Source organism: Equus asinus, chromosome 16 (genome assembly GCF_041296235.1).
Source record: "Equus asinus isolate D_3611 breed Donkey chromosome 16, EquAss-T2T_v2, whole genome shotgun sequence".
Lineage (NCBI taxonomy): Eukaryota > Metazoa > Chordata > Mammalia > Perissodactyla > Equidae > Equus > Equus asinus.
This window is the reverse complement of record NC_091805.1, coordinates 49,510,217-49,526,525: the sequence shown is the minus strand read 5'-3', so window position 1 is coordinate 49,526,525 and position 16,309 is coordinate 49,510,217. Positions and strand designations below refer to the sequence as shown.

Below are 16,309 nucleotides of genomic sequence, written 5' to 3'. Positions count from 1 at the left end.
AGTACCACACCGATTCATTGCAGGAAAGAGGCCTTTTTTGAGCCTGAAGGAATAGGAAAATCTACTGAATATCACAGCCTATATTAGACACACCTGAATAATTTTTGTTTTAAATTACAACAGCAGAAAAAGGTGCTTTTGCTTAAAAATGATAAGTTTTAAACATACTCCACAGATATGATACCCTGGAAAGTCCATGAGAATTAATCTGGGCGCCTAATATTGATTAAGCTATGAAGGAGTTCGAGAGCTTTATCTTGATAAATTATATCTTGATTATTTAACTTTTCTTATTATTAGGTACCTTTGATATTTGTTGCAGAATTGTGGAGCCCATGTTTAAGATCAGGTCAGCACCCATCATGGCGTGACTCCTTTGTCATTCTAGTGGACAACCCCTTGGTTCCCCACTGTCAGCCCTATGCTATGTAGTAATAAGACCATTCTTAGCCTCATGGGTCCTGCTTTCTTACAGAAGTCTTGAGCTGGAATGAAGTAGAACGAGCCTTCAAAGTGTTTACTTTTGAGAGCCTGAAACTCTCTACAGTTGATGAAAAAGGGAAACTAAAGCCTGCTCGGATGATGTATGGGACTGATTGTGAGATGTTCAACATACCATGGGACAACCCTGCCAGATTTGCTAAACAGATAAGGCAACAATACATCACGAAAATGAACACCCAAGAGGTCAAACAGAAAACAGGTATACTGCATGGAGGGAAAAAATGGCATTCTTCCATCTTATGATTCTTGATTTTTTTCTAGTATTTTATCTCATGGATCCTTTTTACACTGACTAGATACTGAAACCAAAGACAGAATTTTGTTTGTGGATCAGAATATGCCAGCGTCTGTGCAAGATGATGAGAGCAATAAAGAACCTTCAGACCCTAGTCAGGCTGATGCTAGCAATATGCAGCATTCTGACTCGAATAATAAGAAATCCTTAGACCCTGATGATAGAGAGCTGTCAGAGCAGGACGACAGCTTGAAGACTCAGCTCCAATCTGAGCCTTTGGGTAAGTAAATGTGTGTGTGTGTGTATATGTGTGTAGTCGCTACTATAGAATGTATAAAACAAAAAATGATTCAAGATTCATTATTTAAATTTAAACACCTCCCTATTTAAACTGAAAAGCTGTTTCATATCTAAGTTTATTTGGTTAATTAAACTTTGTTACTGAATGTTGTTATTCAGTAAGTTCTCCTTATTTCAACCTTTGTTTTTCAAAATATCCTAAGGGCTCTTAGTCCATTCTTACCTTAGTAAATGTAGTGCAGTGAACATAATTGAAACCTTCATCGTTAGTATTTCACAACATTATTGTGATTCTATGCAAAAATTATGAAAAATTACTGCAATAACATAATGAGCTGCCCAGTACAGAGCTTAGTACACAATCAATGCTCAATGAACATCGATTCCCTTCCTCTACTCCTTGTAGCTCAGATAATTACTCTCATTCTAGAATTTAGCATCTGAAATATTGTTATATGAGGAGGTATAGAAACATAGAAGAATATTAGGCTAAATTTTTATTGTGCTGTCTTACACAATCTCCCGTCTGTGACACAACTATCAGATTAATTACATAAAATACTGCTCTGTTATTTCCCTGCTTATAACCTTCCATGGCTCCCTACTACCTGCAAAATCAAACCCGACTCCTTGGCTGCTTTACGTGCTTCTCCAATAGCACCAAATTACTTTCCCAAGACTCTTTCCGCTTTTTCCATTTTGCCTACTCATCCCATGAACTAGCCAAACAGAATCAGGCCCTGTTTCCTCTACACAGCCTACTCATTTCAATCTCTGCACCTTTCCCCCACAATACCCTCCATGTGGAGTTCTCTTTTTGATTATGATTAGGTTTCTGTGGCACTTCCATGAAGCTTTGTTAGATATGTCCATCTGGAAATGCCTCCCTTAGCATTCCCATGATCATAATTAATCTACTCTTCTTTCATGGCATTAGTTATCATTTCCTACTATTTATTACAATTATCCATATGCCTATAGTAAAGCCTCCATAGTACTATAGCTTCTTAGAGGTCATGAGTATGTTTATCTTAAAAATATTAACCATACATTGGACCATAAAATAAGTCTCAACAAATTTTCACAGGATCAAAACCACTGTGGTATGTTCTCACACCACAGTGAAATTATGGTAGAGATCAATTACAAAAAGATAATGAGAAAACCCCCAAATTTTCAAAACTAACAAATACACTTCTATATAATAGCTAGGTCAAAGAAAAAATCACAATAGAAACTGGAAAATATTTTGAACTGAATGATAATGAAAATACTAAATATCAAAATTTGTAGAATACAGTTAAAGCAAGAGATACTCAGAAGTTTACAACTTGAAATGAATACATTCTTAAAAGAAAACTAAAAATTAATTAGCTAAACATCAACCTCAAGTAGTTAGATAAAGATGAATAAATAAATCCAAATAAAGTAAAAGGAAGAAAATAAGAGAAATTAAAGACAGAAAATATAGATGCAATAAGGAAGAACAAATAATACAAAAGCTTGATTATTTGGAAAGACTTTTAAAATTGATAAATATTTTTAACAAGCCAATCACAGAAAAGAGAACCATGAATAACCATATTAGGAATAAAACCATATCCGGAATGAAAATCATCAGGAATAAAGAAATAGACTTCCCTCTGGTCCTACAGAAATTTAAAAGACAGTAAGAGGATATAAACAACATTATTCCACTAAATCTAAAAATGAAATGAGCATATTACTAGAAAAGGAGAACTTACCAACAATGACTCAAGAGAAATAGAAAACCTGAATAGTCTTGTAACCATTTAAATAAATTAAATCAATAATTAAAAATCTTCTCAAATAGGGCATGCCAAGCCCAAATGATCTCATTGACTAGTGATAACAAACACTCCAAAAAGAAATAATTCTAATCTTAACAAAAATTATTCCGAGAAATAAAAAAAGGGTATCCTCCCCTACTCATTTTATGAGGGATAGTACAACAAAAGAAAATTATAAATCAAACTCATTCATGAACACAGATGCAAAAATCCTAAATAAAACATAAGTAAACTAGGGGCCAGCCCCGTCACATAGCAGTTAAGTTGCACATTCCGCTTTGTCGGCCCAGGGTTCACCAGAGGTTCAGATCCCTGGCACAGACCTACACACTGTTTATCAAGCCATGCTGTGGTGGCATCCCACATATAAAATAGAGGGAGATGCGCACTTATGTTAGCTCAGGGCCAGTCTTCCTCAGCAAAAAGAGGAGGATTGGCAGTGGATGGGCTAATCTTCCTCAAAAAAAGGAAAAAAGTAAACTGATCTAGCAATATATAAAATGATAAGAATACATCACAAAAAAGTCGTTTTTGTAACAGGAATAGAAGATAAAAACATATTCTAAAAATCAATATAATGTATCAATTATCACATTAATGAGAAAAATATGACATAATCATCTCAGATGCAGAAAAATCACCTAAAATTCTATAGCAATTTATGAATAAAAGATAGCAAGCTAGCAATAGAAGGAAAATTCCTCTACCATATAAAGGTTATTTTTAAATTACTACAATGGACATTATATATCAATATGAGAAGTTTAAAATTTCCCTTGAGATCAGGAGGCTATCCACTAGAAACACTTGTATTCAATATTACATTGGAGATGCTAGCCAACTCAGTAAGACAAGAAAAAGAGAGAACAGTATAAAGTTTTAAAAGGAAGAAACAAAACTGCTATTATTTGTAAATATTGTGTGTGTACAAAACCCAAAATAATCCACACACAAAAAATCAGGATGGATATGAAAGTTTAATAAGGAAGTTGTGATTATGAAAAGACACATAAAAGATGTCTGGAGTGCTAGGACTTTTCTTTATTATTATTCATTGTACCAAGAATTTATATTCTATGCACTCTTCTGTATGTGTTCTATTTCAAAATTTTTAAGAGCATAAAAAAAAATAAGTGGTCAGTGCCGCCAGAGAACAGGTGTTAAGTCAGTATTGACTGAACTGTCATCTTACCATTTTCATTTATCTAGATGAGGGTAGAAGAGTAAGTCATCGATGGAGTGGAATTAGGGAGAATCTGCTTTCCTATTAGTAGAGAGATAAGTGAAGATGAGGAGGATAGAGGAGGGAAGGAGATAACATTTGTTTAATATTGCCCTGCTATATTCCAAGCACTATGCTAAGATGTTTTACATATGTTAACTAAAACTTTATATAAACATCAAGCTATGAGGAAGATACTATTATCCCAGTTCGAAGGATGAGGAAATGAAGGCTCAGAAGGGTTAAGTAACTTGTACAACCACATATATGTAGGAAGTTAGGATTCCAACACAGGACTATCCAGCTTCAAACCCATGCTTCCTCCACTGTTCTTGTGGCTTACTCACTTCCAGAAGTTCCTTGTGATGTATCTAATTGTTTAGCCACATTTATAGTCTCTTCTTCATGCTGTTACTTAATCTTGATTTTGTTGCCTTTGGATCTTCCTTCCTTCCTTCCCAATAGGGTCGGTTTCCTACTTCTCTGTTCTAAATATTCTTACCTAATAGCCTAACTCACAAAAAATTAAGCCAAATAAATTAACCTGGGATGTTATGGCATTACTGCATCCTTTGGGAATATAAACATATAACGAAGTCACTTTCAGTTAATATGGAGCCAGAATAAGCCAGGAGACATATAAGGCCTGAGGGTTTTTTGTTTTGTTTTGTTTTGTCTTATTTTTTTCTTTAGAGCAATTGGTGTATAATTTTCCTCGGGCAACTTATGCCACCTGGTGGTCAAACCACATAAATTGGCATTCTGGATCCTGGTGGAAATAGATACTTAGAGCACCTCCAGTTGGGGCTGAAAATGCTCTAATGGATAGTGTATCCCAGAGGCTGAGCAATCTTGAGAGCTGAACCCATGACCTGTAAGGGATTCTACATGGTGTATGTTGGCCCACATCAAGGAACTGTTACATTTGAATGGAAGAGGGCAGCTGAGCCTCGGTGCCTTGCTGTGGCTGTTGTGTGTGAGCGAAGTTTTTGTTGTTGTTGTTGATCTTGCGTTTTCCCCCTAACTCTGAATCACACTTCTAAAGCAGCCACTTTAAATCTCTTTAGACAAAGCAGAGATTGCTCATGTATTTCCTGCACAACCATCTTAGCATCAAATACATAGAAAAGCCTGTTTCTGGACATGAAGGCCTGAATATTTGTGCTTTTCTTAACCAAACACTGGATTTCCATCTGAGACTGTTTTTGAACTTGACAGGTCCTATTGGATATTTATGAAAAACCTGAGAGTTGATAACCATGAGGCTATAGGTTTAGATGTGCCCTTTATGCTTGTTGGGTGTTTTTTTAATAAAGTAACTGCTTTGCAGAGGGATCTTGTTATCTCTAAAGTAAAACAGATTAGGAAAGCTGTTTTTCAAAGGGATGGGAACGCATCCATTTCCAGATGTGTCAAAAACTACTGAATCACACTGTCAAAGGATTATGCAGTTGAAGGCAGAAATCAGAAAGAAAGAAAAAATGAGTTTTACTCTACTATTAAATAAAGAGTTCAGATTAGTTTTAGAATGTTCTTTCTTTTGACAAAATAACTGATGCACAATTATTTAAGAACATATTTTCTAAACTGGAGACTTTTTCTCCTGGATCCTCAAGACACAGGAGGGAATATCAAATCTCCCGGAAATCTGGCAGACCACAGAATAGAATAATTTTTGTTCCACAGATTTCATATCAATTGCTCCAAGGACACATGGGACATCATGGACTATTTAGAGTTATAGTTGGCCTGAGTTTTCTCTTGAGTAGATGTATTTATATAAATACTGAACTGAATTGACTTTATAGTTTTTCTCTAAATCAAAATGGAACATTCACGCTGTCACCTTCACCAGCCCAAAGCAAGATGGAACTAGTAGCGAAAATGTAAGTAGTTATGCTCCTAAAAGAAAGAAAAACATTGGCTTATTCTTGGCATGCATAATTAACTACTCCCTCTAGAAGCCCGGATGCGGTTCTTTGCTACAAAATGAAAAGTTAAATCTTATGCTTACCTCAAAATAAGCTTTTGTTGTAGGGCTTCTTCCACATTTCTGTTCTCTATATATGGCTCTATATACATTTCCAGTTTCAATATGTGATGTAGATTGCCTCATTCCGTCAGAAAAAAAAATATTTACTGAGTTCCTACTACGTGCTGGGTGCTCAGTGTACAGTTAGGGAAAATAAGATAAAGTTCTTATTCTCCAGGAATTCACATTCAGGATGGAGAGACAGACACAAACAAATAAATATTGTCAGTCACTGATAAATGCTGTGATTGAAAATAAAGCAGGGGGCTCTTGAGGAGGTGACATTTGAGCAACAATAGGAATGAAGTAAGGATTTGCAACAGGTAAATATCTAAAAGCAAAGCATGCCAGGCAAGGAGAAAAGCAAGTACAAAAACTTCAAGACCCAGCAAGCAAGCCAGTGAGTCTGGAGTGGAATGAGCAAGGGAGAATGAAAGAGATGTATTGGAAGAGTTTCATATGTATGACTTTGCAGGGATTAATTTGCTATTATTCAAGGGTAATAAAAAGTCAGGTTGGCTCAGTTATTCAGCAGCGTCGCAAATACGTTACCCCAAGACTCATCCTCCACTCCATTTCTTTGGTTGAATTTGCAATATGCTATATGTTTCATCCATTTCTTTATTAGAGACTCATGATCACAAGAGCATATTACAAATTCTGAGACATTCACAGTAAAGATGTTTGTTTATCCATGTTAAACTTATTTATCATGGAACTCTTCTTTTTCTATGCACCATTTGTTAACTTTAGGAACTACTAGAGCATGTGATGCAGAAATTAACAGCATGAATCTGTTCCCTCTCTGTCCATTCATATAGCTGTTTGCTCCGTAGCCAAGGATGATATCGTGATCCCAATCATCACATAAGTATACTCTTTGGTCACAAGGACAGCTAGTATGCATGACTCATGTTGGTCTATGGTATGGTGCTGTGGGCCCACTCATTTATTCATTTATTCATTTATTCATTTAACTAACTTTTGTTAAACTCCTTCTATAAATCTGCAGGTGCTCATTAAATGGTTTTTAAATTAATGACAGATTAACGTATGGAAGAAGAGCCCTGCAGGATGTGAAATAGAATCATTTTCTAATAGGCGGTGTAGTCATCTGGTAGTTCTCCTTTCCACACATCCCCTGCCACCTGACCTAATCTGTCACCCACAAAATGTGACCCACGGAAGTTCAAAAAGGTTTTATGATCATTGCCAGCAGGATAAGGCAAACAGTTGATATGGTTTAATCAGTAAATATTTGCCACTTGTAAAGGTAAAGGTGCACTGTTAGACGTAAGTGATAAAGCCTGATGGCAGCGCATCTGATGGGATTAAGGAATGTGTCATCTAGGAAGCGGGCTTCTTTTCAAAGTGTTTAATGTGACTTTTCTAGGTAGGCACTGATTTAGAATTATTGACACAAACACCTTTTTGGAGCCATGAAACATGCCTTTCAGGAATTACCTTTTCAGCACAGAAACATAGATCATACGGGTAACAAAAAGGCACAGCGCTGACAAAGGCAAGAACAAAGGGCCAACACAACTGGATGTTGGTGTCTTTGATTTACAGAGCAGACCACGGGCAATGAGATCAAAGATGAAGCAGTCACAAATGTTGATCCTCCTGAAAAGGTAAGGAATTATTTCCCTAATAGTGTAGATACAAGCAAGATGATCTGAGAAAACTGTGACCCAGAGTGAGACACACTAAATAAGTAAATACATACATACATACATACGTATAAGGAGTTGCTTAGCAGGAGAATGCTAATGCTAGAGGAGAGGGATTATTCAGACATCCCAGACCAGCTCCAGCTGGAGAGAAAGGAGTTAATTTCGCTAGCCGGCTTAAGCAAAACTTCCAAGCTGCATGCTCCTCTCTAGACAGTGTGGCTTGGCAACCTCACAAACACCTGCTGACCATACAGCCATGTAGAGCTAATGCTGGCTTGAAGTGAGTTCAGAAAACCTGCCTATAATTGCTAACAGGACTCAGAAGAGTATAACCTAACAATAAAAATATTTAGATTATGTTGCCCATAAAAAAAAAAAGTCAAAGGCGTACTCTTTCTGGCAGCAGTTCTCCTAAAATGTTGCCATATGGATTTATACATATGCAGATTTCCCCAATTAGATGGAGTGCATGCTGCCTTGTTGATGGAGTCCAAGAGGGCTCCATTCAGACTTAAACAAATTAAAGCTGAGATTGTATTCCTATGATTTTTTAGAAATCCAAGAAGATGACTGTGGAAGCAGAGTTGGAGGACATAAAGAAAACAGAGCAACGCGGCCTAATGGATTGGAGTTTCACTGAACATTTTAAACCGAAAGTTCTACTGCAGGTATTAACGGCCTGTGAGTCTCCGGGAGACGGTCGGAGAGGCCTGGAGAGTCATGCTGTGCTTTAGAACAGTTCACTTCTAGGTCACTCTCTCAGATCTAGTTCAGATCAATATTCCCATTTACTTCAGCTATAAAACGAGTCTATTCCCAGATTGAGCTATGCATGCCCAGGGAATCTCCGAAATAGTTTAAAACACACTTTCCAAAAGGATGTGTTTATAAAACCTTTTAAGAAAAAAAAAAATGTTCATGACTGCTGCACATATTTTCTAAAAAAAAAAAAAGTAAGACGTTATTGGGAAGCACCTTCGTTTTTTCCCATATTGCCTGTCAGTTTTATTCAGTTTTCACCACATATCAAAATATGTTCTGATGCAGTTAACAGGGCAATGGAACCTGTGATAGCTAACATTTACTGAGCACTTACCATATGCTAAGCAATGACTAATATGTGTATTAGCTCATTTAGTCTTTGCAATAATCCTATGAAGTAGAGACTATTTGAATAGTAGGAAACTGAGGCACCTTGACCAATAGTAACTTTTGCCCAAGGTCACGTGGCTAGTAAGTGAGAGAAGCGGGATATGAACCCAAGAAACCTGGCCCCAGACTTGTGCTCTTAACCACCGTGCAAAAGTCATCCTGCAGCTAACTCCTTTTGTTGCATTTACATTTTACACAAAAACCCATACTCTTTTTTGTTTTATCTTCTTAATTTCGATTTTACTTTTATCAAAGTTTTACATCTACATATTTTTAAAGCCAGAAAGTTCTATAAAGTCTTATGAAAAATAGCAGCTCCCTCCTACTCTCATGCCTAAATTCCCAGAGGTAAAAATCTTCAAGGCATTCGCCTGTTTCTTTTGTTATTTACCTCAGCTATCTCTAAAGAACCAGGATATTTTGTTTAGTTTTAGTTTGTTTTGAGCATCTTCCTCAGTTGACTCCCTCTTGAGAAAATAGCTCCGCCCACCCCTATCTAAACACACACACGTGCACACTCACTCATCCACTCCCACACTCCCACTAGCAGTTCTCTGGCACTGTTAACTCTAATATAATTTTTGGTTAGATCAATATTCAATATTTACTTTATTTCAACTGTATAAATGTTACAGCTGCACTGTATAGTATTCTAGGATTGCATTTCCTTTTTTGACACTAGTTTTGTCTTCCCTGGAATTCATTTTCCCCTTTTTTTCATCTGTTTGGTTTACTATGCCTTTATCATTACTCATCCCCAAACCCTCTACCAAAGAGTAAATCTCCTCTTAATACATTCAAACCTAACATGTATTCTATCAGTTTTATTATCTAGGTGATGTCTCTCCCATATGCTCTGAACTCCTGCTTGCCCTCTAGGCTGCTGCACAGCTGTCATCCTGGGATCACCCTTTACAATCATCCTGGCCACATCCTTTGCCTTCTCTTTCCAGTTAAATACTCTGTTTGCTGAACCCATGTCTTCTCTCTTGGGTTACTCTCTGTTTGTAGGGGACCGTCTCTTTCAGGAGGCTCCTGAATTAAGATATGTCAGGCGAATTTTTGAGGCATTGGATGTTTGAAAATATCTTAATTCTACCCTTACATTTGACTGACAGTTTGGATTTACATAAAATGCTAAGTTCAAAAGCATTTTCCCTCAAAACTTTGAAGGCATTCCTCAATAGTCTTCTAGCTTCTTGGATTGTCCTTGAGAAGAAACAAAGAAATTCTGCTTCCTGATCAATTGTTTGAGTCTGTTTTTTTCTTCTCTCTGAAAGATTTCAAGATCTTCAAGTTGCTCCAATGTTCTGGATTTCCTGTTGACGAGCCTTGGTGTGGTTCTATTTCCTAGTATTGTACTGGTGAGCCCAGCACAATCCAGAAATTCCTGTCTTTATATTTGGGAAATGTTCTACAATTATTGCTTTGATAATCGTCTCTCCTCTGTTTTCTCTATTCTTTCTTCTTGAAACTCCTATTATTCTAATCTTAGACTTCCTGGACTGAACTTCCAATTTACTTATCTCTTCTCTCCTAGTTTCAACACTTTGTCTTTTTATTCTAGAAATATGGCTCAGCTTTCATCCAATTCTTCTATTTCTGTTACCGACATTTTAGTTTCCTAAAGTTCTATTTACGATTTCAAGTTACCTTTTTATAGCATCCTGTTCACATTCCCAGATACCGTATCTTCTCTTATCTCTATGAGACTATTAAAGTCCTTTGAAGTCTTAGTATCTTTTCCCTCCCTTGTCTCTTTTTCCTTAAGTTTTCTTTTTTTTTGTCTCCATTTTTCATATTAGAGAGTAATCTCTAAGGATATTTACTTCTTTGCTCATATTAGTAATGAGATGCTAAAACTATGATGGGAAGTGCTATATGAGGTCAGGGCAAGGGGGAGTTGTCAATAACAGCTACTAAAATGTTGCCTTTGTCTCCTCTCCTGTGGCCTTCAACTTTGTGATATTAAAAACTAACAATTTTACTGTTCTTTTAGTAGGATGTTATGGAGCACATATGTTTAATCCTCCCTTTTTAACTGGAAGCTCATTTCAGACTTTTTTTTTTTTTTTTGAGGAAGATTAGCCCTGAGCTAGCTACTGCCAATCCTCCTCTTTTACTGAGGAAGACTGGCCCTGAGCTAACATCCGTGCCCATCTTCCACTACGTTATTCGTGGAATGCCTACCACAGCATGGCTTTTGCCAAGTGGTGCCATGTCTGCACTCAGGATCCGAACCGGCGAACACTGGGCCACCAAGAAGCAAATGTGCGAACCTAACTGCTGTGCCACCGGGCAGGCACCTCAGACTTTATTTCAATTTGCCTCTGTCCTCACCATTCCATGAAGCTGCACTTTTCAAGATCACTGATAACTGTCCTGCCAAATCTAGTGTACACTTATCTTTCTTCATCTACCTTGACCTTTTAACAGCAACACAGAGTTGATCACTTCTCCATGAAACACTCTCCACTCTTGGCTTCCAAGACACCGTACCTTCCCCAGTGCTCCATCTGGAATTTTGTTGAATATTTCTCCTCCGCCCAACATCTGAATATTGAAGTGCCTCAAGGCTAAGCCCTGAACCATCTTCTCTCCTCTATAAACACTATCTTTTAATGATTTCATCTATTATATACTCCTGGATTTTTATCTTCCAAATTATCTCTCTCTTGAGCTCCACGCTAGTATAGCTAACTCCAAATTCCACTTGAATTTCTGACAGGCATCTCAAATTTAGTGTCCCACATGAAGCTCATAATTTTCCCACCTAAGCATGTTTCTTCCCTCATCCATCTCAGCAAATGTCACTGTGACGCCAAAAAACCAAGGGTCATCCTTTATTTCAGCCTTTCCTTTGTCCTTATGTCTGATCCATCAACAAGTTTTGAGGGGTATACTTCAAAATATGCCCTCACGCTCTTCACCATCTCCACTGTTGCTACTTTAATCCAACTACCATCCTCTCGTTCTCCTGGAATATCCTCCCAATCATCAAGCTGCTTCTGCTCTTGCCTGCTCCAGTCTGTTCTCTGCATATCATTGTTCCATCAATTTCATCTTCTTAGAACACCTCTCTGAACTCCAGAATGATCTATAAAAGTCTTAATCAGATTTTAGAGGAAAATCTTGTCTCTCTTGTTCAATTTTGTTTTCATAGAACCTACAGTGCCTGACACACAGTAGGTGTTTATTTTTAATGAAATAATTAACTAATAATGATACCAACAATATTAACATGCAAGAATAAATAAAAACCAAGTAGTGAAAAAGGAGAAAGATATTATATGAAAACTTATCAAACATCTATTGAAAGCAACTGTAGCTCTGAGAAACTTGGTGCTGTGTGTCCGAGCAGCCAAAGTAAACGTGAAAACATGAAAATTGAAGAGCTCTCGAACTGAAGGAAGGGTACATGCTCATCAGAAACAAACATATTTGTTTTTTGGATTTAAAGTCTGAAGGGAATTTGCCTTTCAAAAAAAGTAATGTATAGTGCCCTACATAGAAAAAACTTTTTAAATGCAAAACTTTTCACCACATGTATGTTTTCTGTAATGGCTTTCAGGGAGCAGATGTAAGAGTTTAAATGCCGCTCCATAAAGACACTCGTACATGGGACTAGATTGGGGAAGTAAATGTGTTATTTGGGTTATGCTCCCAGTGTCAAATGGAAAGCAAAAGTAAAGCGGTCCTTTCGCAGCATGATACGCAATTCCACGCCTTCAGATCATCCAGACAGCAGAGAACTGAAAGCTGCTGCACCAGATTGATATTGAAAAGGAAAGCAAAAACAAAACCCCACAGCTGTCTAATTTATTGTCCTATGGACATATTTGCTTATGTTGATTGGCAGTAAATAGGAAACAGGACAACAATGTGCCCACTGTGCCCCTCTATTGGTAGCTGTAATTGCAGTGCATGCTGAGGGTAGAATGTTTGGGGAAAGGCCAGAGTTAGAAGTCCTATAGAAACAATGTGTATCAGAAAGAGCACTTGCCTCGTTCCTCTGTCCTACAGCCTGAGTAGTGGAGGGCACTCTGTGGAGTGCGAAATGGGGACATTTAGAGTTGAAAGACCGCTATGAGCCCTGGCACCAGACCTCAATGAACTCTGTTCTTGAACAAGTTTCTTATCCTCTCTCTTTGTTTTTATGCTGTAAAACAAAGATTTTAATATTTTGAAATGGGAAAAATAATTATACCTATTTATCTGATGTTTTTAATGATGATAAAATGAGATGATCTGTATGAAGGCATGGAAAATGTTGAATAAGTAACCGCTGGACTTCATTATCACCTCCCAGCCTTAATGAAAAACACTTGAGTAAATGCCTTTATGCGTGGAGCCTAGTATTTGTTTTTCTATAAGAGTTGCTGAAATGCTCCAAAACATGGTTACTGTTTATACTCTCACCTTGACTAACAGTGTGGAGATAAGGGGAGGAAAAGGAGGGAGCAGAGAAATGCCTTAGCAGGAGACCCTTCTCTTGGGAAAAAAAAGATACAACACTGCAGTTATTTTGATTTTCAGGTTCTTCAAGAAGCCAATCAGCATTACAGATGTATTGATTCTTATTACCACACCCAAGACAACTCTTTACTATTAGTCTTTCATAATCCAATGAATTTACAACGTCTGCATTGTGAATATTGGAATGTTGCTCTTCACTCCAATGTTGGATTCAGGTAACCAACTTAGTTTAGTTAGCTAGCTATCTTACTTTAGTTAGCTTGTTAGTTACTTAGTTACTCAGTTTTTAGTTCCGTAGCCTAAGCTAGGTGGTTCAACTCAATGAAAACATTTGTGTAGTACTATAGATTCAATTCAGCTCACCAAATTGAAGGTCTGCTGAGAGCCAGGCACTGTGATAGGCGTTGAAACTACACCACTGAAGAAGATAGATGTCATTCCTGGCCCCATTGAGTCTAGAAGGGATATTATTAAGCTACATTTGATTCATTTAGACTCTAAGAGAACCGCCTCTGAAAGATTTCAGGTAGGAACTACAAAACATGGCATTCTGCATGCTGGTTTGGGTAACTCCCACTTGGTCTAGGGAAGTACTCAAATGTGGGGCAACTGGGGTGACATATGCGGTGACGTTCCCAGCAAACGGACCTCTAGGAATCAGTGATTTTTTCTCCTTCCCAGCTCCTTAGTTATTTCATTGGTATCTTAATACTTTGCTCTTTCTTCACGTTAATAACGAGGACATTTCATTATTTTTTCAATACTGGTTAATGTATATTCAGTATTTGTTATTTGTATAGCATTGTTTTAGTCCTAAAGGATACAGAGAGATATGGAGAATGGACATACAGAATAATTGGGGAAACAAGTTGTGTGCGTGCACACACACACACACACACACACACAAGAACACACACATTTTAAAGTCATAAAATAATTTTTTAAATTAAGGCACATAATAGGCACCTCAAGACATTAAGCTAATATTTTTCTTTGTTTTATTTCTCCTTGCCAATAATTATACTTTTAATTTCTTTTCTGGTCTTATTTGCTGACTAGGACTTCCAATAAAATTTTGAGAGAGCGCCTTTATCTTGTTCCAGATTTTGAATATTCAACTATTAAGAATGGGTCTTTTTTGCAGTAGGATTTATGTGGATACTCTAGGTTGAAAGAGTTCCTCCTGTTACTAGTTTGCTATGAGTTCTTAATCACGAATGACTGTTAAATTGTATCAAACGATTTTTCTGCACCAATGTGGTTGTTCATATTTTTTCCTTTAATCTACTAAACTGCTAAATTTTATTAACAGATATTCTAGTGTTCAACTTTGCATTCTTATGAAAATCCAATTTGTCCATTATGTTATCTTTTTCATAAATTGCTGTATTTGGTTTGCTAATATAATGTTTAGAATATTTGCATCTGTATTCATGGGCAGGAGTCAGCTGTAATTTTCCCTTTAAGTGTTCTTTTCTGGCTTTGGTATTGAGATTATATTAGCCTCATAAATTAACTGGGGAATGTTCTCCTCTTCTTTTCTATTTTTTGATTTTCTGAAAGAGTTTGTGCAAGAGTAAGATATATGTTCCTTTGGCATTTGGGAAAACTTACAGATAAAAACATCTGGACCTGGGAAGATGTTTAATTATTGATTCGGTTTCTGTCATGGTTATTAGACTCTTTGGATTTCTATCTATTTTTGAAGTAGGTTTGATAATTTATGTTTTTCTAGGAATTTGGCCGTTTCGCCTGTTTTCAAAGTTACTGGCATAGAGTCGATTGCAATAGTCTCTTCTTTTTAATGTGTCACGTCTACATCTGTAGTCCTTTTAATTCCTGATATTTTAAATCTGTGATTTCTCTATATTTTTCTAGATCAATCTTGCCAAAAGTTTACCAATTTTGTTAATATTTTTAAAAATCAATTTTTTGCTTTTGATCCTTTCTCCTTTTTATTTCATTTATTTTGGCATCTTTATTATTTCCTCTCTTTTAATTCCTTTGGATTGTTTTGATCTTCTTTATCTAACTTCTTAAATTAGAAGCTTATCTCAGGATTTTGAGTTGTTTTTTGTTTATTTGTTGCTTCATAAGCATTTACAGTAAAATCTCTTTCTAAGTACTACCTGAGCAGCACCATAAAGTATATGGTTGATAGTATTTTTCTTATCTTTCATTTCTAATTTCCATCATGCTTTCTTATTTTGCCCAGGGATTACATAGAAATGTGAATTTTAATTTTAAATATTTGGTGAGTTACATTTTGTTACAGTTTATAGATAATAGTGGCCAGATAACATGCTCTATAGAATACTGATGCTATGAAATTTGTTGAGATCTGCATCATTGTTTAATATATTACAATTGGAGTTTTTACAATTGGAGTTTTTACATTACAATTGGAGTTTTTGTAAATGCTCCAAGTTTGCATGATAAGACAGCATATTCTCCAGTTTTTGAGTGCAGGGTTGTACTTTTTTAAAATCTTCCACACTCTTTCTGATTTTTGAAAACTTGGTCAATCAATTAATGAGAAAAAAGATTTTTAAAAGCTCACTATGTGATGGTAAATTTGTCAATTTCTCCCTATAATTTTATCAATTTTTGGCTTCATACATGTTGAGGTTTTGGTATTAAACAAATACAAAAACAAAATTGCTATGTCTTCCTGACTAAGCTTTTATCATTATGCAATGTCTCTCTTTATCGCTAGGATTGCTTTTGGTTGTCAAGTTTATTTTGTCTGATATGTCTACACAGATTTTATCACATGTATTTTATCTGATTGTGATAAATTATATAAGCCTTTTTCTTTAATATTTTGTCTGTTGTATCCTCTCCTATCCATTTACTCATTACAGAAACTGGATATGGGGCCACCCCAGCGGTGCAGTGGTT

The 16,309-nt window shown here is 36.4% G+C and overlaps 1 protein-coding gene across 4 annotated transcripts in view; it reads left to right on the top strand.

Annotated features, from left to right (window-relative positions):
- The window catches only part of SPAG17 (sperm associated antigen 17), a 209,891-nt gene that overhangs the window by 90,483 nt on the left and 103,099 nt on the right, over positions 1-16,309 (top strand). For all 4 annotated transcript variants that reach the window (XM_070487139.1, XM_070487137.1, XM_014847644.3 and 1 more), the window contains 5 exons: positions 476-703; positions 801-1,019; positions 7,677-7,738; positions 8,335-8,448; positions 13,469-13,623. In XM_070487139.1, coding sequence (XP_070343240.1) covers positions 476-703; positions 801-1,019; positions 7,677-7,738; positions 8,335-8,448; positions 13,469-13,623 — 778 coding nt within the window. The remainder of the gene's footprint in view (positions 1-475; positions 704-800; positions 1,020-7,676; positions 7,739-8,334; positions 8,449-13,468; positions 13,624-16,309) is intronic.